Source organism: Oncorhynchus tshawytscha, linkage group LG31 (genome assembly GCF_018296145.1).
Source record: "Oncorhynchus tshawytscha isolate Ot180627B linkage group LG31, Otsh_v2.0, whole genome shotgun sequence".
NCBI lineage: Eukaryota > Metazoa > Chordata > Actinopteri > Salmoniformes > Salmonidae > Oncorhynchus > Oncorhynchus tshawytscha.
Genome location: NC_056459.1, coordinates 29,998,775 through 30,023,459, shown reverse-complemented (window position 1 = coordinate 30,023,459; position 24,685 = coordinate 29,998,775). Strand labels below are relative to the sequence as shown.

At 47.6% G+C, this 24,685-nt stretch overlaps 1 protein-coding gene across 1 annotated transcript in view; it reads left to right on the top strand.

Moving 5' to 3' along the window:
* Positions 1–24,685, top strand: part of LOC112229210 (integrin beta-8-like) — a 55,766-nt gene that overhangs the window by 6,919 nt on the left and 24,162 nt on the right. The window contains exons 3-11 of the mRNA XM_042310077.1: positions 4,757–4,928; positions 5,114–5,220; positions 5,603–5,742; positions 6,245–6,410; positions 6,593–6,751; positions 8,593–8,688; positions 9,021–9,101; positions 16,562–16,702; positions 23,170–23,638. Coding sequence (XP_042166011.1) covers positions 4,757–4,928; positions 5,114–5,220; positions 5,603–5,742; positions 6,245–6,410; positions 6,593–6,751; positions 8,593–8,688; positions 9,021–9,101; positions 16,562–16,702; positions 23,170–23,638 — 1,531 coding nt within the window. The remainder of the gene's footprint in view (positions 1–4,756; positions 4,929–5,113; positions 5,221–5,602; positions 5,743–6,244; positions 6,411–6,592; positions 6,752–8,592; positions 8,689–9,020; positions 9,102–16,561; positions 16,703–23,169; positions 23,639–24,685) is intronic.

The window sequence follows — 24,685 nt, the reverse complement described above, 5'->3', positions numbered from 1 at the left end:
TATGTCCCTGTAGGACTGTAGCTTGGAGAGACTATGTCCTGTAGGACTGTAGATTGGAGAGACTATGTCCCTGTAGGACTGTAGCTTGGAGAGACTATGTCCCTGTAGGACTGTAGCTTGGAGAGACTATGTCCCTGTAGGACTGTAGATTGGAGAGACTATGTCCTGTAGGACTGTAGCTTGGAGAGACTATGTCCCTGTAGGACTGTAGCTTGGAGAGACTATGTCCCTGTAGGACTGTAGCTTGGAGAGACTATGTCCCTGTAGGACTGTAGCTTGGAGAGACTATGTCCCTGTAGGACTGTAGCTTGGAGAGACTATGTCCCTGTAGGACTGTAGATTGGAGAGACCATGTTCCTGTAGGACTGTAGCTTGGAGAGACTATGTCCCTGTAGGACTTTAGATTGGAGAGACTATGTTCCTGTAGGACTGTAGCTTGGAGAGACTATGTCCCTGTAGGACTGTAGATTGGAGAGACTATGTCCCTGTAGGACTGTAGATTGGAGAGACCATGTCCCTGTAGTACTGGCTTGGAGAGACTATGTTCCTAAAGTACTGTAGCTTGGAGAGACTATGTCCCTGTAGGATTGTAGCTTGGAGAGACCATGTCCCTGTAGGACTGTAGCTTGGAGAGACTATGTCCCTGTAGGACTGTAGCTTGGAGAGACTATGTCCCTGTAGGACTGTAGCTTGGAGAGACCATGTCCCTGTAGGACTGTAGCTTGGAGAGACTATGTCCCTGTAGGACTGTAGCTTGGAGAGACTATGTCCCTGTAGGACTGTAGCTTGGAGAGACTATGTCCCTGTAGGACTGTAGCTTGGAGAGACTATGACCCTGTAGGACTGTAGCTTGGAGAGACTATGTCCCTGTAGGACTGTAGCTTGGAGAGACTATGTCCCTGTAGGACTGTAGCTTGGAGAGACTATGTCCCTGTAGGACTGTAGCTTGGAGAGACTATGTCCCTGTAGGACTGTAGCTTAGAGAGACTATGTCCCTGTAGGACTGTAGCTTGGAGAGACCATGTCCCTGTAGGACTGTAGCTTGGAGAGACTATGTCCCTGTAGGACTGTAGATTGGAGAGACCATGTCCCTGTAGGACTGGCTTGGAGAGACTATGTTCCTAAAGTACTGTAGCTTGGAGAGACTATGTCCCTGTAGGATTGTAGCTTGGAGAGACTATGTTCCTGTAGGATTGTAGCTTGGAGAGACTATGTTCCTGTAGGACTGTAGCTTGGAGAGACTATGTTCCTGTAGGACTGTAGCTTAGAGAGACTATGTCCCTGTAGGACTGGCTTGGAGAGACTATGTCCCTGTAGGACATAGCAGTACAACAGTTAGAGAGGTATCCTGTTGATCTGTACTGAGAGAACAGTCCAGTGATCTGCGCCTGGGGTTCGGCTCCTTTGTTGACAAAAATGAGACTATGTCCCTGTAGGACTGGCTTGGTGAGACTATGTCCCTGTAGGACTGGCTTGGAGAGACTATGTCCCTGTAGGACTGTAGCTTGGAGAGACTATGTTCCTGTAGGACTGTAGCTTGGAGAGACTATGTCCCTGTAGGACTGGCTTAGAGAGACTATGTCCCTGTAGGACTGGCTTAGAGAGACTATGTCCCTGTAGGACTGTAGTTTGGAGAGACTATGTCCCTGTAGGCCTGGCTTGGAGAGACTATGTCCCTGTAGGACTGGCTTGGTGAGACTATTTCCCTGTAGGACTGGTTGGAGAGACTATGTTCCTGTAGGACTGGCTTGGAGAGACTATGTCCCTGTAGGACTGGCTTGGAGAGACTATGTTCCTGTAGGACTGTAGCTTAGAGAAACTATGGTCCTGTAGGACTGTAGCTTGGAGAGACTATGTTCCTGTAGGACTGTAGCTTGGAGAGACTATGTTCCTGTAGGACTGTAGCTTGGAGAGACTATGTTCCTGTAGGACTGTAGCTTGGAGAGACCATGTCCCTTTAGGACTGGATTGGAGAGACTATGTTCCTGTAGGACTGTAGCTTGGAGAGACTATGTTCCTGTAGGACTGGCTTGGTGAGACTATTTCCCTGTAGGACTGGTTGGAGAGACTATGTTCCTGTAGTACTGTAGCTTGGAGAGACTATGTCCCTGTAGGACTGGCTTGGAGAGACTATGTTCCTGTAGGACTGGCTTGGTGAGACTATTTCCCTGTAGGACTGGTTGGAGAGACTATGTTCCTGTAGTACTGTAGCTTGGAGAGACTATGTTCCTGTAGGACTGGCTTGGAGAGACCATGTCCCTGTAGGACTGGCTTGGAGAGACTATGTTCCTGTAGGACTGGCTTGGAGAGACTATGTTCCTGTAGGACTGGATTGGAGAGACTATGTTCCTGTAGGACTGTAGCTTGGAGAGACTATGTCCCTGTAGGACTGATTTGGAGAGACTATGTTCCTGTAGGACTGTAGCTTTGAGAGACTATGGTCATGTAGGACTGTAGCTTGGAGAGACTATGTTCCTGTAGGACTGTAGCTTGGAGAGACTATGTTCCTGTAAGACTGTAGCTTGGAGAGACTATGTTCCTGTAGGACTGTAGCTTGGAGAGACTATGTCCCTGTAGGACTGGTTGGAGAGACTATGTTCCTGTAGGACTGTAGCTTGGAGAGACTATGTTCCTGTAGGACTGGCTTGGAGAGACTATGTCCCTGTAGTACTGTAGCTTGGAGAGACTATGTCCCTGTAGGACTGGCTTGGAGAGACTATGTTCCTGTTTGACTGTAGCTTGGAGAGACTATATCCCTGTAGGACTGTAGCTTGGAGAGACTATGTTCCTGTAGGACTGATTTGGAGAGACTATGTTCCTGTAGGACTGTAGCTTTGAGAGACTATGGTCATGTAGGACTGTAGCTTGGAGAGACTATGTTCCTGTTGGACTGTAGCTTGGAGAGACCATGTCCCTGTAGGACTGGCTTGGAGAGACTATGTTCCTATAGGACTGGCTTGGAGAGACTATGTCCCTGTAGGACTGATTTGGAGAGACTATGTTCCTGTAGGACTGTAGCTTTGAGAGACTATGGTCATGTAGGACGGTAGCTTGGAGAGACTATGTTCCTGTAGGACTGTAGCTTGGAGAGACTATGTCCCTGTAGTACTGTAGCTTGGAGAGACTATGTCCCTGTAGGACTGGCTTGGAGAGACTATGTCCCTGTAGGACTGTAGCTTGGAGAGACTATGTCCCTGTAGGACTGGCTTGGAGAGACTATGTCCCTGTAGGACTGGCTTGGAGAGACTATGTCCCTGTAGGACTGTAGCTTGGAGAGACTATGTTCCTGTTTGACTGTAGCTTGGAGAGACTATGTCCCTGTAGGACTGTAGCTTGGAGAGACTATGTTCCTGTAGGACTGTAGCTTGGAGAGACTATGTCCCTGTAGGACTGGCTTAGAGAGACTATGTCCCTGTAGGACTGGCTTAGAGAGACTATGTCCCTATAGGACTGTAGTTTGGAGAGACTATGTCCCTGTAGGACTGGCTTGGAGAGACTATGTCCCTGTAGGACTGGCTTGGTGAGACTATTTCCCTGTAGGACTGGTTGGAGAGACTATGTTCCTGTAGGACTGTAGCTTAGAGAGACTATGGTCCTGTAGGACTGTAGCTTGGAGAGACTATGTCCCTGTAGGACTGGCTTGGAGAGACTATGTCCCTGTAGGATTGGCTTGGAGAGACTATGTCCCTGTCGGACATAGGCACTATGGTGTTGAACGCTGAGCTGTTGTCAATGAATATCATTCTCACATAGGTGTTCCTTTTGTCAATGTGGGAAAGGACAGTGTGGAGTGCAATAGAGATTGCATCATCTGTGGATCTGTTGGGGCGGTATGCAAATTGGAGTGGGTCTAGGGTTTCTGGGATAATGGTGTTGATGTGAGCCATGACCAGCCTTTCAAAGCATTTCATGGCAACAGACGTGAGTGCTACGGGTCTGTAGTTCTTTAGGCAGGTTACCTTAGTGTTCTTGGGCACAGGGGCTATGGTGGTCTGCTTCAAACATGTTGGTATTACAGACTCGGACAGGGAGAGGTTGAAAATGTCAGTGAAGACACTTGCCAGTTTGTCCGTGCATGCTCTGAGTACACTTCCTGGTAATCCGTCTGGCCCTGTGGCCTTGTGAATGTTGACCTTTTTAAAGGCACAGGGGCTATGGTGGTCTGCTTCAAACATGTTGGTATTACAGACTCGGACAGGGAGAGGTTGAAAATGTCAGTGAAGACACTTGCCAGTTTGTCCGTGCATGCTCTGAGTACACTTCCTGGTAATCCGTCTGGCCCTGCGGCCTTGTGAATGTTGACCTTTTTAAAGGGGAGCTCACGGCTGGGTTTCCCTTTGTAGTCCGTGATAGTTTACAAGCCCTGCCTCATCCGACGAGCATCAGAGCCGGTGTAGTAGGATTCAATCTTAGTCATGTATTTACCCTTTGCTTGTTTGATAGTTCGTCTGAGGGCATAGCGGGATTTCTTATAAGCATCCGGGTTAGAGTCCCGCTCCTTGAAAGCAGCAGCTCTACACTTTAGCTCAGTGCGGATGTTGCCTGTAATCCATGGCTTCTGGTTGGGGAATGTACGTACGGTCACTGTGGGAACAACGTCATCGATGCACTTACTGAGGAAGCCGGTGACAGCAGCCAATGGGGATGCATGATAAAATACAACATGAAATGGATTTGACCCCTTATATAATCTCCAGAGATAAAGGAATGGTCCCTAACCTCTAACCTTTGACATCTGACCTCTGACCCCTAACAGCGTTTCCTGGATGGAGCTGAGGTGGGAGAGCGCTGTGACCTGGCAGTGACCCTGGCCAGGAGGGGGTGTGGCCTAGAATTCATAGAGCATCCAGAGGTCATGGTGGAGGTCAACCCTATGACCAGCAGAACCCAGGTTTCACCTGGAGAGATCACACTTACACTCCGACCAGGTGAGGGGCAGAGTAACTCACTGATTGGCTGTTTTTGCACATTGACCTGTTATAATGTACATCGTGATGCATGTGGTTGTTTCTGGTTGTTGTACATATATTGTCCTGAGCTTTATTTTCTGATTTTAATGCTGCTTCGTTGTAAGTGTTTGTTTTATTCCAAATCAACATGACACTGTGTGTAGGTGCTGAGGCCAGTGTGGTAGTAGCAGTACAACAGTTAGAGAGGTATCCTGTTGATCTGTACTACCTGGTGGACGTATCAGCATCCATGCAGGACAACCTGGACCAGGTGAGTGACTGGTTGCATCATTTACAATACTCTAAATATTTATTGTTTATTTAACTAGGCAAGTCAGTTAAAGAACAAATTCTTATTTACAATGACGGCCTACCCCGGACGACGCTGGGCCAATTGTGCGCCACCCTACGGGACTCCCAATCACGGCCAGATGTGATTCAGTCTGGATTTGAACCAGGGACTTAGACCGCTGTGCCAATGTACATAAACACATACGATTTCAACTGAAATAAATGTATTAATGAATCAATTCTTTATTTTATTAGCTGAGCTACGTGTTTACTCTAACCTTTGACATCTCAACCCGGATTGGTTGGATGTACACTATGTAAATGTAAAAACAACACTTCCTGATGAATCCCTATTGGTCCAGCTGAAGAAGGTGGGCGTGGCCTTGTCCACCCGTATGAGAGAACATTCCAGTGATCTGCGCCTGGGGTTCGGCTCCTTTGTTGACAAAAATGTCTCTCCCTACATCAACGTACACCCCTCCAAGATAAACAACCCCTGCAGGTAGGGTGACAGAAACACTAGCACACACTCACAATCACACAAACACACTCACAGTCACACAAACACACTCACAGTCACACTAACACACATGACTTCACTAGGTTGTTGTGATGACAACTCTCACTGATCTCTGTCTCTCTCTCTCTCTCTCTCTCTGTCTCTCTGTCTCTCTCTCTCTGTCTCTCTCTCTCTCTCTCTCTGTCTCTCTCTCTCTCTCTCTCTCTGTCTCTCTGTCTCTCTCTCTGTCTCTCTCTCTCTCTCTTTCTGTCTCTCTCTCTGTCTATCTCTGTCTCTCTCTCTCTCTGTCTCTCTGTCTCTCTTTCTCTCTCTCTCTCTCTCTCTCTCTCTCTCTCTCTCTCTGTGTCTCTCTCTCTCTCTCTGTGTCTCTCTCTCTCTCTCTCTGTCTCTCTCTCTCTCTCTCTCTCTCTGTCTCTCTCTCTCTCTCTCTCTGTGTCTCTCTCTCTCTCTCTGTCTCTCTGTCACTCTTTCCCTCCTGTCTTAGTGACTACGAGGTGAAGTGTCTTCCAGCTCATGGCTTCCACCATGTTCTTAGTATGACGTCCAACATGTCAGAATTTACACGCATCATCAAGAGACAGAGGATATCAGGCAACATGGACACACCTGAGGGAGGGCTGGATGCTATGCTGCAAGCTACTGTATGCCAGGTAGGTGTGTGTGTGTCTGTGTGTCAGGGATAATGGTGGCTGATAATGGTGGCTATCTTAGAATGAGTTATCTCATCACAACTGATCAGCAAATGATTCAACAGACCATATCAATGAAACTCACCCCTCTTTTCTCACCCTCGACCCCCTACCCCCCTTTTCCCCCTCATCCTCTCCATCAGGGAGAGGTGGGTTGGCGTGGGGAGGCCAAGCGTCTGTTGTTGTTGATGACAGACCAGCCTTCTCACCTGGCGTTGGACAGCAGACTGGCTGGTATAGTCACACCCCATGATGGACTCTGTCATCTGGAGAACAGTGTTTATATGAAGAGTTCTACCATGGTGAGACACACACACACACGCACACACACACACACACACACACACAGACATACAGACAAACCCACACACACACACACAGACAGACAAACCCACAAACACACACACACACAGACAAACACACACACGCACGCACACACACACACATACAGACAAACCCACACACACACACAGACAAACCCACACACACACGCACACACACACACACACACACACACACACACACACACACACACACACACACAGACAAACCCACACACCCACACACACACACACAGACAAACCCACACACACACAGACAAACCCACAGACAAACACACACACACACACACACACACACAACAAACCCACACACACACACAGACAAACCCCACAGACACACAGACAAACCCACAGACAAAACACACACACACACACACACACACACACACACACACACACAGACAAACCCACACACACACACAGACAAACCCACACACACACACAGACAAACCCACAGACAAACACACACACACACACAGACAAACCCACACACACACACAGACAAACCCACACACACACACACACACACACACACACACAGACAAACCCACACACACACACAGACAAACCCACAGACAAACACACACACACACACACACAGACAAACCCACACACACACACACACAGACAAACCCACACACACACACAGACAAACCCACAGACAAACACACACACGCACACACACGCACACACACTGTGTGTGTGTGTGTGTGTGTGTGTGTGTGTGTTTGTCTGTGGGTTTGTCTGTGTGTGTGTGGGTTTGTCCCCACACACACACAGACAAACACACACACACACACACACACACACACACACACACACACACACACACACACAGACAAACCCACACACCCCCACACACCCCCCCCACACACACACACACACACACACAGACAAACACACTAAAGGCCAAATCAAACAAAACGTTTGCTCGTGACCCATCTGTTTTCTATCATTCACTACCAGCGTGTACACGCCCGTTCGCCTTTCATTTGATTTGACCTTGACACACACATACTTATTTACATACACTTATGAACACATGATGAACACGTGATGATTACATGATGAACATATGATGAACACGTGATGATTACATGATGAACACGTGATGATTACATGATGAACACGTGATGATTACATGATGAACACATGATTACACAATGAACACATGATGAACACATGATGATTACATGATGAACACGTGATGAACACATGATGAACACATGATGAACACATGATGATGATGAACACGATGATGAACACATGATGATTACATGATGAACACATGATGATTACATGATGAACACATGATGATTACATGATGAACAGATGATGATGAACACATGATGATGATGATTACATGAACAGATGATGGTGATTACATGAACACATGATGAACACATGATGATGATGATGATTACATGATGAACACATGATGATTACATGATGAACACATGATGATGATGAACACATGAACACATTAACACATGATTACATGAACAGATGATGATGATTACATGAACACATGATGATGAACACAATGATGATGATTACATGATGAACACATGATGATGATGAACACATGATGATGATGATTACATGATGAACACATGATGATGATGATGAACACATGATGAACAGATGATTACATGAACACATGATGATGATGATGAACACATGATGATGATGAACACATGATGATGATTACATAATGAACACATGATGATGAACACATGAACACATGATGATGATGATTACATGATGAACACCAACATGTCTTGTCTGACTGTTCCTGTCAGGACCATCCCAGTTTAGGCCTGCTGGCCGAGAAGCTTCTAGAGAACCACATCTATTCTCTCTTTGCCGTGGAACACCTACAATATCAGTGGTATGAGGTAATCTCTAACACACACACACACACATACACAACTCTCACAATCATTAACATGGTCTCAAACTGAGATTCCCAGACTCTGTGTCCTTTTCTCTCTGGAATTAACATCAATTCATTTCAATTCAAGGGGCTTTATTGACATGGGAAACATATGTTAACATTGCCAAAGCAAGTGGAGTAGATAATAAACAAGAGTGAAACAAACAGTAAAAATGAACTGTAACATTACACACACAGAAGTTCCAGAAGAATAAAGACATTACAAATGTCATATGTCTATATACACTGTTGTAACTATATACGGTGTTGTACACAACACCTCTCCATCTCTAGGAGCTGGTCACGTTGCTACCGGGCTCCAGTCTTCTGTTCCAGGCTCCCAACCTCATAGACCTGGTAGTGGATGCATACAAGGTAACACACACACACACACACACACTCAAAGCCCGTAACAAAGGGAGACAACGTGGAGATAAGGAGTAACAAAATATATATTTATTAACTAAAGCAACTAAGGAAAATATACAATGGTGTGTGTAATCAGTAATCAGTAGTGTAAGTGAGTGTTTTGCATGCATGAATGTGAGAATGCAGGGTGTTGAAAGGTGCCAACACAAACAAACAAAAGGCCACCAAGAACCACAACACAATCTACAAAGGTGTCTGCATGGAGAGAGTCTCCTCCATGAATGTGGAAGAGGTCCATTTATCCTGGGAGACACCTGGCCCAGGTTTGACACAGCCTCTGCGTCCCAAATTGACACAGCCTCTGCGTCCCAAATTGACACAGCCTCTGCGTCCCAAATTGACACAGCCTCTGCGTCCCAAATTGACACAGCCTCTGCGTCCCAAATTGACACAGCCTCTGCGTCCCAAATTGACACAGCCTCTGCGTCCCAAATTGACACAGCCTCTGCGTCCCAAATTGACACAGCCTCTGCGTCCCAAATTGACACAGCCTCTGCGTCCCAAATTGACACAGCCTCTGCGTCCCAAATTGACACAGCCTCTGCGTCCCAAATTGATGAGGGGTTATGTGTTCACAACCTCCACCTGCACCAACCAACCAACCAACCAACCTCCTCCTCCTCCTCCTCCTCCTCCCCAGACCTCAGCAACCTTTGTGCATAGGAAGCAATATTTAAGAGGAAAGAATTGGCACCTGCCAATAGCCTTTTAACAGGTCAAATTTGCTCACAAACTTAGCTGCACCGACTTGATCAACACAGTCCTCCATCCGAGGAAGAGGAAATGAATCTGGCTTGGTGACACTGTTTACCTTACGGTAGTCCGTACAAAAACGGTGTCTTCCATCCGGTTTGCTGACCAAGATACAGGGAGAAGCCCAACTGGAGAAAGAAGGCTCTGCTATCTTACTCTCCAGCATGTACTTGACCTCAGCATCCAGACAACGTAGTTTCTCTGAAGAAACTCTATAGAACCGCTGACGAATGGGGTCAGCACCTCCAATGTCAATATCATGTTCTATTAAGTTTGTACGTGTATCAGAAAACAAACCTGGAAATCTCTGAATAAGACCAACCATCTCTTTCCGCCCATCAACAGGTAGGTGAGTGAGAAGACTGTCTAAAATATCCAGGGTTTCTGAATTTTTCAATCTACCCTGCAATATACAATCGTCAGGACCAGGAACATCTTCCTCCTCATGCCCAGATCTAGCACGACAAGAACCCAAGGAAACAACGGTATCAGCCAAAAGAACAGGTTTACCGTCCTCTGTAGAATCCCACTGTTCAGTCTCAGAGGAACGTGCATAATAGGGTTTTAACAGATTTACATGGCACAGCTGGTGTGCTTTCCTCCGTTCTGGAGTGGCAACTAGATAATTTTGCTCAGTGTACTGGCGCACCACTGTATATGGACCTTGAAACTTGGCTTGAAAAGGAGAACCAACAATTGGCAGCAGAGCAAGAACCTGGTCACCTGGACTAAAGTGACGAGGCTCAGTTCGGCGATCAAATATGCCCTTCATCCTCTCCTGTGAAGATGATAACTTCTCTTTAGCCATTTCACCAGCGGCGTACAGTCATCGCCGGAAATCACACACATACGATAATAGGGACTGAGGAGGCTCGGGAGACTTCCAGTCATCCTGGAGAACAGATAAAAGTCCACGCACCCTATGTCCAAACACAAGGTCATTTGGACTGAAACCTGTGCTCTCCTGTGAAACTTCCCTAGCGGCTAACAGTAACCAAGGCAACCCCTCCTCCCAATCCTTATCCATCTCAGTACAATAAGCTCTCAACAAAGACTTAAGTGTTTGATGGAAACGTTCCAGTGCTCCTTGACTTTGCGCGTGATAGGCGCTAGACAAATTGTGTTTAATATGGAGCTGTTGAAAAACCTGACTAAACAGATTAGAGGTAAAATTAGATCCTTGATCACTCTGAATGACCTTAGGGATTCCAAACAATGAGAGAAACTGAGTCAAAGCTTTTAACACCGATTTAGTCGTGATAGATCGGAGAGGATAGGCAGCAGGAAACCTAGTGGTCTGACACATCACAGTGAACAGGTAACTACTACCCTTTTTAGAACGAGGCAGAGGACCCACACAGTCAATAATCAGATACTCAAAAGGTTGGCTGAGTACAGGAATAGGAAACAATGGTACTGGTTTAATAGCTTGATTAGGCTTACCAGTTAATTGACAGGTATGACAAGTTTTGATAAAATCAGAAACATCCCTCTTTAATCTAGGCCAAAAGAAATGTCTTAATATGCGATTGTAGGTTTTCCTCACCCCCATATGTCCAGCAACGTCGCTGTGAGAAGTTTCCAACACCAACTCACAAAGCTTAACTGGTACAACAACCTGACTAATTGCCTCCCCAGAAAACAACTATCATGAGACACCCACTTTCTCATCAGGACATCCTCTTGGAGAAAATAGCCATGGGCGACATCTCCCAACTGTTCTACAGGCACAATTTGATCACGCAACTCTTCCAACGTGGGGTCATCCCGTTGCGCATTGATTAGATCTGACCGGGTTACAGATAACGGGATAACAGGGAAAACAGTGACATACTTTGTATTATTATCATTAGTCGGCGCAGTAACCAGTTCGCCACGGCTCATAGAACGTGTCACTGCACACGCAGAGAACACCTCTGGGAAACTCTGTACACTCTCATCAGGAATCCCAACAAATGACGGCTTAGTGGAAACCACTAGAGATGGAAACACGACTGGCCATACACGCTCACCAGCCAAGTTATTCCCAAGGATAACGTCGATACCCTCAATAGGCAACGAAGGACGCACCCCCACAACAACTTCACCCTTCACCAGCCCACAATCCAACATCATTTTATGCAATGAAACTGACAGAGTGTTCAAACCTATTCCCCTAATTAGAACACAATTCCCCGAATCAGTCTCAGCAGAAAAGGGTAACACAGACTCCAACGCAAATGATCGAGGCACCTGTGTCTCAGGATCTTCACTGGCACTAGGTCTTTACTTCCTAACATAGACACAAAACCTTCCGTAATGAAAGGTAAATAGTCTGGATCAATATGGACTTTCACATTCTCCTGGGCCTGAGGAAATGAGTCATGAGTGAACTGATGTGGAACAGGTGCAGCTAACGCGGTAGGCTTAGATTTAGCATAAGCACCCTTTGACCTGAGAAGTGGACATTTGTTTTTCCAATGACCTGAACCTTGACAGTAGTGACACTCCTGCCCAAAGTCAGCTTTACCATGGGAGTCAGGCTCAACCCTAGTTGAATAGAACTCTGCCCGTGAACCAAAGTATCTCGGTGATCGAAGCCCAAATCTATCCGAACGCCCCACTCTTTCCGAATACGGGGCTCTGCAAAGACACTTTTGTGAGTCAACACATACTCGTCCGCCAAAACCGCAGCTTCAGCAACATTCTTTACTTTCTGTTCGTTAATATACGTGGCAATACGATCAGGAATTGTGTCCTTAAATTGCTCTAACATAATCAGATCACACAGCCCTTGGAAAGTCACAACTGCAGAGGCGGAACACCAGCGATTAAACTGTAAAGATAACTGTCGCGCAAACTCAACATGAGTCTGCTTATCATCCCTTTTTAAAGTTCTAGATCGTTGGCGGTAAGCCTCAGGGACCAGTTCATAAATCTGTAACACAGCTGTTTTAACTTTATCATAACTGGTACTGTCTAGTGCACTAAGAGCTGAATATGCTTCCTGCGCTTTACCAGTCAGCACACACTGCAACATTAAAGTGCGGTCAGAATCAGGCCAACTCCTAGCGTCAGCAACCCGCTCAAACAACGAAAAGAATGTCTCGGGGTCCTTTTCATTAAACTGAGGCAATAACCGTAAGTTCCCAACAATATCAAATGTCTCTGGGGCACGACCAAAAGCAGAACTACCCCTAGGTAAATCTGGGTCACCTTCCCAAAACAAACTCTCCCCTGAGATCTTTCCTTCCCTAACCAACTCTATACGGTCTTGTTGCAACTTGATTTTAGCACACTCCATATCTTGTTTAAATGCCAATTCCTTTTCATATTTTACATGCTCTTTCTTCTCACGATCATGCTCCAGCTGTAACAAAAGAAGTTCTTTCTGCTGTTCAAAAAGAAGGCTACTAGGGCTAACCGATGGAATGGCCATTGTAACGTTATGGGGAGACGACAAGTCCTCAGCAGAGGCTGGCCCAGTGGTAACTTCAAGAATACCACTCTCCATCAGATTGGCCTTCAATATCAACCTAATAGAATTCTTTAGACGTTTATCACTAATCTCAACCTTGTAGTGTTCCGCGACCTTCAACAGCTGTTCTTTAGTACCTAAATCTAACAATTCCTCTGACGGAGAGCGAATGAACTTATCTACATAAGACATCATAATCACAAAAAAAAATCTCTCTCTTCCCTTCTGCTGAGCACACCAGACCACAACCCGAGAATTGACAATCACCCTGAGCACCACAGAAGAGAGATGAGATACGGAGCTTCCCCAAAACCTACAATAACTCAACCCTAGTCTTCGTGCAGATTTGCGGTGGGAATTTACGCACTGTAGCCCGCTGGCAAGGAAAAACTCCCCAGTATGCTGGCAAATTCCACCAAGCCACGGATGTGCCCCCGAGACAACTGCTCAGTCCACAGACACCACACAAAAATAACAAACATTAACCATGCCCAACATATTCCAAAAAATGAAACACGTCGCTAAACCAATCAGGGGGAAAAGGCTATAGCTCCGGGTAGAAAGTTCCACTACCCTACACAATCTCCTACCGAGGTACACAGCCGATTTACTCACCTCCTCAGACTGACTTCCCAACAGAAAGTAGAACAAGAGTTTCCAGGCTAGGCAGGGCCTGGAAACTAACCATTCTCTCTCTCCAACGCAGCACACAAACCAAACAACAAAGGCAACCAGTACTGGGCCTATCAAACGCAAACACAATATGCAAACCAAACACGTACCTTCACGGTCTCCCAAACCAATAGTTCAAAGATCCCGGATGAGCTCCCACTCTCACGAACCGGCTCAAAGCCCGTAACAAAGGGAGACAACGTGGAGATAAGGAGTAACAAAATATATATTTATTAACTAAAGCAACTAAGGAAAATATACAATGGTGTGTGTAATCAGTAATCAGTAGTGTAAGTGAGTGTTTTGCATGCATGAATGTGAGAATGCAGGGTGTTGAAAGGTGCCAACACAAACAAACAAACAAAAGGCCACCAAGAACCACAACACAATCTACAAAGGTGTCTGCATGGAGAGAGTCTCCTCCATGAATGTGGAAGAGGTCCATTTATCCTGGGAGACACCTGGCCCAGGTGTTTCCCATGTAGCTGACGACCCTTCCAACTCCGCCCACCGGCATCCTAATAAGGAAACAAGAACAAAGACAGAATACGGCAGACAGAGTGGGAGGGTCGTCACACACACACACACACACACACACACACACACACACACACACACACACACACACACACACACACACACACACACACACACACACACAGAGAAAAACGAAAAAGTGGAGAGTGAGGGGTAAGGGGAGGGTGAGGGGTAAGGGAGGGTGAGCGTAAGGGGAGGGTTAAGGGGAGAGTTAAGGGAAGGGTGAGGGGTAAGGGGAGGGTGAGGGGAGGGTGAGGGTAAGGGGAGGGTTAAGGGGAGGGTGAGGGTAAGGGGAGGGTAAGGGGAGGGTGAGGGAGGGGAGGGTTAAGGGGAGGAGTTAAGGGGAGGGGAGGGTTAAGGGGGAGGGTGAGGGAGGGTGAGGGTAAGGGGAGGGTTAAGGGGAGGGTGAGGGGAGGGTGAGGGTAAGGGGAGGGTTAAGGGGAGAGTTAAGGGGAGGGTGAGGGGTAAGGGGAGGGTGAGGGGAGGGTGAGGGTAAGGGGAGGGTTAAGGGGAGGGTGAGGGGAGGGTGAGGGTAAGGGGAGAGTGAGGGGTAAGGGGAGGGTGAGGGGTAAGGGGAGGGTGAAGGTAAGGGGAGGGTTAAGGGGAGGGTGAGGGGTAAGGGGAGGGTGAGGTGTAAGGGGAGGGTGAGGTGTAAGGGGAGGGTGAGGGGTAAGGGGAGGGTGAGGGTAAGGGGAGGGTGAGGGGTAAGGGGAGGGTGAGGGTGAGGGTAAGGGGATGGTGAGGGTGAGGGGTAAGGGGAGGGTGAGGGGTAAGGGGGGGGTGAGGGGTAAGGGGAGGGTGAGGGGTAAGGGAAGGGTGAGGGTAAGTGGAGAGTGAGGGGTAAGAGGAGGGTGAGGGGTAAGGGGAGGGTGAGGGTAAGGGGGGTTAAGGGGAGGGTGAGGGGTAAGGGAAGGGTGAGGGGTAAGTGGAGAGTGAGGGGTAAGGGGAGGGTGAGGGGTAAGGGGAGGGTGAGGGTGAGGGGTAAGGGGAGGGTAAGGGGGTGAGGGGTAAGGGGAGGGTGAGGGTTAAGGGGAGGGTGAGGGGTAAGGGGTAGGGGAGGGTGAGGGGTTAAGGGGAGGGTGAGGGTTAAGGGGAGGGTGAGGGTTAAGGGGAGGGTGAGGGGTAAGGGGAGGGTGAGGGTTAGGGGAGGGTGAGGGTTAGGGGGGAGGGGAGGGGTAAGGGGAGGGTGAGGGGTAAGGGGAGGGTGAGGGGTAAGGGGAGGGTGGGGGTAAGGGGAGGGTGAGGGTTAAGGGGAGAGTGAGGGTTTGGCCCAGTATATAATCTCTATCTCTACATAACAAACCATTGTTTGTGATAGGAATCTGTCGACTCCACAACTCTTCACATTCTGTGCACATACACATCACACACACCCAGACCCACACACACATTGAATCCGTATAACAGAGCTTGGCATTATGAAGGCATTACTACTCCACTATTAAGGCATTATCCCGTCTCCACGGTAACACAGTATAATCACCAATTAATAATAATACGCTATTTGTATTTGTAGCCCCACCTCATTTCCCCCCATCATCTCCTGTTGATCAGAGGACAGAAAAGCAATGGAGGCTTTCTGATGACAACCTGCTCTGTCTCTCTCTCTCTCTCTCTCTCTCTCTCTCTGTCTCTTTCTCTCTCTCTGTCTCTCTCTCTGTCTCTTCTCTCTCTCTGTCTCTCTCTCTCTGTCTCTCTCTCTCTCTCTCTCTCTCTCTCTCTCTCTGTCTCTCTCTGTCTCTCTCTCTCTCTGTCTCTCTCTCTCTCTGTCTCTCTGTCTCTCTCTATCTCTCTGTCTCTCTCTGTCTCTCTGTCTCTCTGTCTCTGTCTCTCTCTGTCTCTCTCTATCTCTCTGTCTCTCTCTGTCTCTCTCTATCTCTCTGTCTCTCTGTCTCTCTCTATCTCTCTGTCTCTCTCTGTCTCTCTGTCTCTCTCTCTCTCTCTCTCTCTCTCTCTCTCTCTCTCTCTCTCTCTCTGTCTCCTCTAGAGGTTGTTGTCAGTTGTCCAGGTGTCTGTGTCAGTGGAGGACAGAGCGTTCAGTCGTTTTCTGGTCAGTGTCTCTCCTCTTTGTCCGGAAGGATCTGAATCCCACGACCACAGCTGTTCCAATGTCCAGCCCAACCAGACGGTACACACACGTACACACACACAATCACACACACACACACACAGAATCATGCACTCACTCACACACACACACACACAAACGCACACACGAACACGCACACTCCCGCATGCAAGTGGATGTGTGTTTGTGTGTGCGTTTGTGTGTGATATTCTTATAGAGTATTTGGGAGTAATCTGATCTGGGAGGATTATGACTCAACACATGAACTTGTCATGTGATTATCATCTGACCTGTTATTGTTCATGAAAAGCTTCACTAGGGGATATATTGTTTCAGAGGATACAATGATGCAGTCTTAGTGTTAAACCTAGTCTTCCACTTTAGTGAGGATGTGTTGGCATGCTATATTGATGAGTCCACCGTTAATGTCTTGAGGTTGAATATCGGCTCTTCTCACTGTAACTCTAACTCTACCTCTACACCTCTACCTCAACCTCTACCTCAACCTCAACCTCAACCTCTACACCTCTACCTCTACAACTCTACCTCTACCTCTACCTCAACCTCTACCTCAATCTCTACCTCTACCTCTACCTCTACCTCTACACCTCTACCTCTACCTCAAGCTCTACCTCAACCTCTCTACACCACTACCTCTACACCTCTACCTCTACCTCAACCTCTACCTCTACACCTCTACCTCTACCTCTACCTCAACCTCTACCTCAATCTCTACCTCTACCTCTACCTCTACCTCAACCTCTACCTCAACCTCTACCTCTACACCTCTACCTCTACACCTCTACCTCTACCTCTACCTCTACCTCTACACCTCTACCTCAACCTCTACACCTCTACCTCTACCTCTACCTCTACCTCTACACCTCTACCTCTACCTCAACCTCTACCTCAACCTCAACCTCAACCTCTACACCTCTACCTCTACACCTCTACCTCTACACCTCTACCTCAAGCTGTACCTCAACCTCAACCTCTACACCTCTACCTCTACACCTCTACCTCTACCTCAACCTCTACCTCTACACCTCTACCTCAACCTCTACCTCAATCTCTACCTCTACCTCTACCTCTACCTCAACCTCTACCTCTACCTCTACCTCTACACCTCTACCTCTACCTCTACACCTCAACCTCTACCTCACCTCTACACCTCTACCTCTACCTCTACACCTCTACCTCAACCTCTACCTCTACACCTCTACCTCTACCTCAACCTCTACCTCAATCTCTACCTCTACCTCTACACCTCTACCTCAACCTCTACCTCTACCTCAACCTCTACCTCTACCTCTACACCTCTACCTCAACCTCTACCTCAACCTGTAACTCTACCTCTAACTCTAACTCTACCTCTACCCCTCTACCTCAACCTCTATCTCTAACTCTACCTGTAACTCTACCCCTACCCCTCTAACTCTACCTCTAACTCTACCTCTACCCCTCTAACTCTACCTCTCACTCTACCTCTAACTCTACTTCTACCTCTACCCCCTCTCCCTCTACCTCTACCCCTCTACCTCTAATGCTACCTCTAACTCTACCCCTCTCCCTCTACCTCTACCCCTCTCCCTCGCCCTCTAACTCTACCTCTAACTCTACCTCTAACCTCTACCTCTACCCCTCTACCTCTACCTCTACCCCTCTCCCTCTCCCTCTACCTCTAACTCTAACTCTACCTCTAATTCTACCTCCACCCCTCTACCTCTAACTCTACCTCCAACTCTACTTCTAACTCTCCCTCTACCTCCAACTCTACCTCTACCTCTACCCCTCTACCTCTAACTCTACCTCTAATTCTACCTCTACCCCTCTACTTCCAACTCTACCTCTACCCCTCTACCTCTAACTCTACCTCTAACTCTACCCCTCTACCTCTACCTCTAACTCTATCTCTACCTCTAACTCTACCCCTCTACCTCTAACTCTAACTCTAACTCTAACTCTACCTCTACCCCTCTCCCTCTACCCCTCTAACTCTACCTCTAACTCTACCCCTCTACCTCTAACTCTACCTCTAACTCTAGCTCTACCTCTCTACCTCTAACTCTACCTCTACCTCTACCTCTAGCTCTACCTCTAACTCTACCCCTCTACCTCTACCTCTAACTCTCCCTCTAACTCTACCCCTCTACCTCTAACTCTACCCCTCTACCTCTAACTCTACCCTTCTACCTCTACCTCTACCCCTCTCCCTCTACCTCTACCTCTACCCCTCTAACTCTACCTCTACCTCTAACCCTCTACCCCTACCTCTAACTCTAACTCTACCCCTCTACCTCTAACTCTACCCCTCTACCTCTAACTCTACCTCTACCCCTCTCCCTCTACCCCTCTAACTCTACCTCTAACTCTACCCCTCTACCTCTAACTCTACCTCTAACTCTAGCTCTACCTCTCTACCTCTAACTCTACCTCTACCTCTACCTCTAGCTCTACCTCTAACTCTACCCCTCTACCTCTAACTCTACCTCTACCTCTAGCTCTACCTCTAAATCTACCTCTCCCTCTAACTCTACCCCTACCTCTACCCCTCTACCTCTAACTCTAACTCTCCCTCTACCTCTGCCTCTAACTCTACCCCTCTACCTCTGCCTCTAACTCTACTCCTCTACCTCTAACTCTACCCCTCTACCTCTACCCCTCTCCCTCTACTTCTACCTCTACCTCTAACTCTACCTCTCTACCTCTAACTCTACCTCTACCTCTAGCTCTACCTCTAACTCTACCCCTCTACCTCTAACTCTCCCTCTAACTCTACCCCTCTACCTCTAACTCTACCCCTCTACCTCTAACTCTACCCTTCTACCTCTACCTCTACCCCTCTCCCTCTACCTCTACCCCTCTAACTCTACCTCTAACTCTACCCCTCTACCTCTAACTCTACCTCTACCTCCAGCTCTACCTCTAAATCTACCTCTAACTCTAACTCTCCCTCTACCTCTACCTCTACCTCTACCTCTACCTCTACCTCTCCCTCTCCCTCTACCTCTACCTCTAACTCTACCCCTCTACTAACTCTAACTCTCCCTCTAACTCTACCTCTACCTCTACCTCTAACTCTACCTCTACCTCTAACTCTCCCCTAACTCTACCCCTCTACCTCTAACTCTACCCCTCTACCTCTAACTCTACCCTTCTACCTCTACCTCTACCCCTCTCCCTCTACCTCTAACTCTCCCTCTACCTCTACCTCTAACTCTACCCCTCCTCTAACTCTACCCCTCTAACTCTACCTCTACCCCTCTCCCTCTACTTCTACCTCTACCTCTAACTCTACCCTCTACCTCTAACTCTACCCCTCTACCTCTAACTCTACCCTCTACCTCTACCTCTACCCCCTCCCTCTACCTCTACCCCTCTAACTCTACCTCTAACTCTACCCCTCTCCCTCTACCTCTACCTCTACCCCTCTAACTCTACCTCTACCTCTAACTCTCCCTCTACCCCTACCTCTAACTCTAACTCTACCTCTCTACCTCTAACTCTACCTCTACCTCTACCTCTAGCTCTACCTCTAACTCTACCCCTCTACCTCTAACTCTACCTCTACCTCTAGCTCTACCTCTAAATCTACCTCTCCTTCTACCTCTACCTCTAACCCTACCACTCTCCCTCTACTTCTACCTCTACCTCTAACTCTACCTCTCTACCTCTAACTCTACCTCTACCTCTACCTCTAGCTCTACCTCTAACTCTACCCCTCTACCTCTAACTCTACCTCTACCTCTAGCTCTACCTCTCCCTCTACCTCTGCCTCTAACTCTACCCCTCTACCTCTGCCTCTAACTCTACCCCTCTACCTCTAACTCTCCCTCTACCTCTAGCTCTACCTCTAAATCTACCTCTCCCTCTAACTCTACCCCCTACCTCTACCCCTCTACCTCTAACTCTAACTCTCCCTCTACCTCTGCCTCTAACTCTACCCCTCTACCTCTGCCTCTAACTCTACCCCTCTACCTCTAACTCTACCCTCTACCTCTACCTCTACCCCTCTCCCTCTACTTCTACCTCTACCTCTAACTCTACCTCTCTACCTCTAACTCTACCTCTACCTCTACCTCCTCTACCTCTAACTCTACCCCTCTAACCTCTAACTCTCCCTCTAACTCTACCCCTCTACCTCTAACTCTACCCCTCTACCTCTAAACCCTTCTACCTCTACCTCTACCCCTCTCCCTCTACCTCTACCCCTCTAACTCTACCTCTACCTCTAACTCTCCCTCTACCTCTACCTCTAACTCTAACTCTTCCCCTCTACCTCTACCTCTAACTCTACCCCTCTACCTCTACCTCTACCCCTCTCCCTCTACTTCTACCTCTACCTCTAACTCTACCTCTCTACCTCTAACTCTACCTCTACCTCTAGCTCTACCTCTAACTCTACCCCTCTACCTCTAACTCTACCTCTACCTCTAGCTCTACCCTCTACCTCTCCTTCTACCTCTACCTCTAACCCTACCACTCTCCCCTCTACCTCTACCTCTAACTCTACCTCTCTACCTCTAACTCTACCTCTAACCTCTAGCTCCCTCTACCTCTACCTCTAACTCTACCTCTACCTCTAGCTCTACCTCTAAATCTACCTCTCCCTCTAACTCTACTACCTCTACCCCTCTACTAACTCTAACTCTCCCTCTACCTCTGCCTCTAACTCTACCCCTCTACCTCTAACTCTAACTAACTCTACCCCTCTACCCCTCTACCTCTAACTCTAACTCTCCCTCTAACTCTACCTCTAACTCTACCCCTCTACCTCTGCCTCTAACTCTACCCCTCTACCTCTAACTCTCCCTCTACCTCTACCTCTAACTCTACCCCTCTACCCTAACTCTCCCTCTACCTCCTTACTCTAACTCTACCCCTCTACCTCTACCTCTAACTCTACCCCTTTACCTCTAACTATACCCCTCTCCCTCTACCTCTACCCCTCTAACTCTACCTCTAACTCTACCCCTCTACCTCTAACTCTACCTCTACCTCTAAATCTACCTCTACCTCTACCTCTAACTCTAACTCTCCCTCTACCTCTCCCTCTACCTCTACCTCTACCTCTACCTCCAACCATACCCCTCTACCTCTAACTCTACCTCTCTCTCTACCTCTACCTCTAACTCTACCCCTCTACCTCTAACTCTCCCTCTAACTCTACCTCTACCTCTAACTCTACCCCTCTACCTCTAACTCTACCTCTAACTCTACCCCTCTAACTCTACCTCTAACTCTCCCTCTACCTCTACCTCTAACTCTAACTCTACCCCTCTACCTCTAACTCTACCCCTCTACCTCTAACTCTACCTCTACCCCTCTACCTCTAACTCTACCCCTCTACCTCTAACTCTACCCCTCTACCTCTACCTCTACCTCTACCTCTACCCCTCTCCCTCTACCTCTACCTCTACTCTAACTCTCCCTCTACCTCTACCTCTACCTCTACCCCTCTCCCTCTACCTCTACCTCTACCTCTAACTCTACCTCTACCTCTACCTCTACCTCTACCTCTACCTCTACCCCTCTACCTCTACCTCTACCACTCCCTCTAACTCTACCCCTCTACCTCTAACTCTAGCCCTACCTCTAAATCTACCTCTTCCTCTACCCCTCTACCTCTACCTCTAACTCTACCTCTACCTCTACCTCTAACTCTACCTCTCCTCTACCCCTCTACCTCTACCTCTAACTCTACCTCTAACTCTACCTCTACCTCTACCCCTCTACCTCTAACTCTACCTCTAACTCTACCTCTATTTCTACCTCTACCTCTACCTCTAACTCCTCTACCTCTACCCCTCTACCTCTACCTCTAACTCTACCTCTAACTCTACCTCTACCTCTAACTCTACCTCTGCCCCTCCTACTCTACCTCTACTCTACCCCTCTAACTCTACCTCTACCTCTACCCTCTAACTCTAACTCTACCTCTAACTCTACCTCTAACTCTACCCCTCTACCTCTAACTCTACCTCTACCCCTCTACCTCTACCTCTACCTCTAACTCTACCTCTATCTCTAACTCAACCTCTAACCTCTACCTCTAACCTCTACCTCTAACTCTACCCCTCTACCTCTAACTCTACCTCTACCCCTCTACCTCTAACTCTACCTCTAACTCTACCTCTACCTCTAACCCTACCTCTACCTCTACCTCTAACTCTACCTCTACCTCTAACTCTACCTCTAACTCTACCTCTAACTCTAACTCTACCTCTAACTCTAACTCTACCCCTCTACCTCTAACTCTACCTCTAACTCTACCTCTAACTCTACCTCTAACTCTACCTCTAACTCTAACTCAACCTCTACCTCTACCTCTACCTCTACCTCTAACCCTACCTCTACCTCTAACTCTACCCCTCTACCTCTAACTCTACCTCTAACTCTACCTCTACCTCTACCTCTACCTCTACCTCTACCTCTACCTCTACCTCTACCCCTACCTCTACCTCTACCTCTAACTCAACCTCTACATCTACCCCTCTAACTCTACCTGTACCTCTACCTCAAAGCAGGTCTACTTCAACATCACCATCGGCCTGCTGTCCTGTCCTGATGATGATGATGAAGATGACGTGGTCCAGGTCTTCGTCAGGCCCGTGGGTTACAATGAGTCAGTCGTCATCAAGGTTCGATCACGATGTCGCTGTCGCCGTTGCCACGACGACGCAACCCACCAGTCGTCTTGTGGAGAGGACACCCCAGACACAGATCATAATAATCAAGGAGTCAACACACACACACACCTCTCACACGCACTCACCTCTCACACACACACACCGGAGTTGAACCTAGAGCACACACACTCCCAGGAGGGGCCGCGGCAGTGTGGTGCGGAGGCATCAGAGGTGGACTGTAGCGGTCGGGGAGTGTGTGTGTGTGAGAGGTGTGTGTGTGAGAGGAACAGTCTGGGGACGGTGTATGGAACGTACTGTCAGATGGACGACTACTCCTGCCCCTACCAACGCGAAATACTGTGTGGAGGTAACACACACACATACACACACACACACACACACACACACACACACAACCCACAACCTTACATGTTTCTTTTCAGAAGACGTCAACAATACATTCACTGTATATTTGGTGATAGACTAAAATCTCTCTCTCTCTCTCTCTGTCTTTCTCTGTCTCTGTCGCTCTCTGTCTCTGTCTCTATCTCTCTCTCTCTCTCTCTCTCTGTCTCTCTCATTGTCTCTGTCTCTCTCTCTCTGTCTCTCTCTCTATCTCTCTCTCTCTCTGTCTCTCTCTGTCTCTCTCTCTCTGTCTCTCTCTCTCTCTCTCTCTGCCTCTCTCTCTCTCTCTCTCTCTCTCTGTCTCTGTCTCTGTCTCTCTCTCTCTCTCTCTATCTCTGTCTCTCTCTCTCTCTGTCTCTCTCTCTCTGTCTCTCTCTGTCTCTCTCTCTGTCTCTGTTTCTCTCTCTCTCTCTCTCTCTCTGTCTCTCTCTGTCTCTCTCTCTCTCTCTCTCTCTCTCTCTATCTATCTCTCTCTCTCTGTCTCTGTCAATTAAATTAAATTAAATTCAATTCAATTCAAGGGCTTTATTGGCATGGGAAACATGTGTTAACATTGCCAAAGCAAGTGAGGTAGATAATATATAAAGTGAAATAAACAATAAAAATTAACAGTAAACATTACACATACAGAAGTTTCAAAACAATAAAGACATTACAAATGTCATATTATATATACAGTGTTTTAACAATGTACAAATGGTAAAGGACACAAGATAAAATAAATAAGCATAAATATGGGTTGTATTTACAATGGTGCGTGTTCTTCACTGGTTGCCCTTTCTCGTGGCAACAGGTCACAAATCTTGCTGCTGTGATGGCACACTGTGGAATTTCACCCAGTAGATATGGGAGTTTTTCTAAATTGGATTTGTTTTCGAATTCTTTGTGGATCTGTGTAATCTGAGGGAAATATGTCTCTCTAATATGGTCATACATTGGGCAGGAGGTTAGGAATCTGTGCATTGTCAAAGCTTTCCTTAATGTTGGGTCAGTCACAGTGATCAGGTAT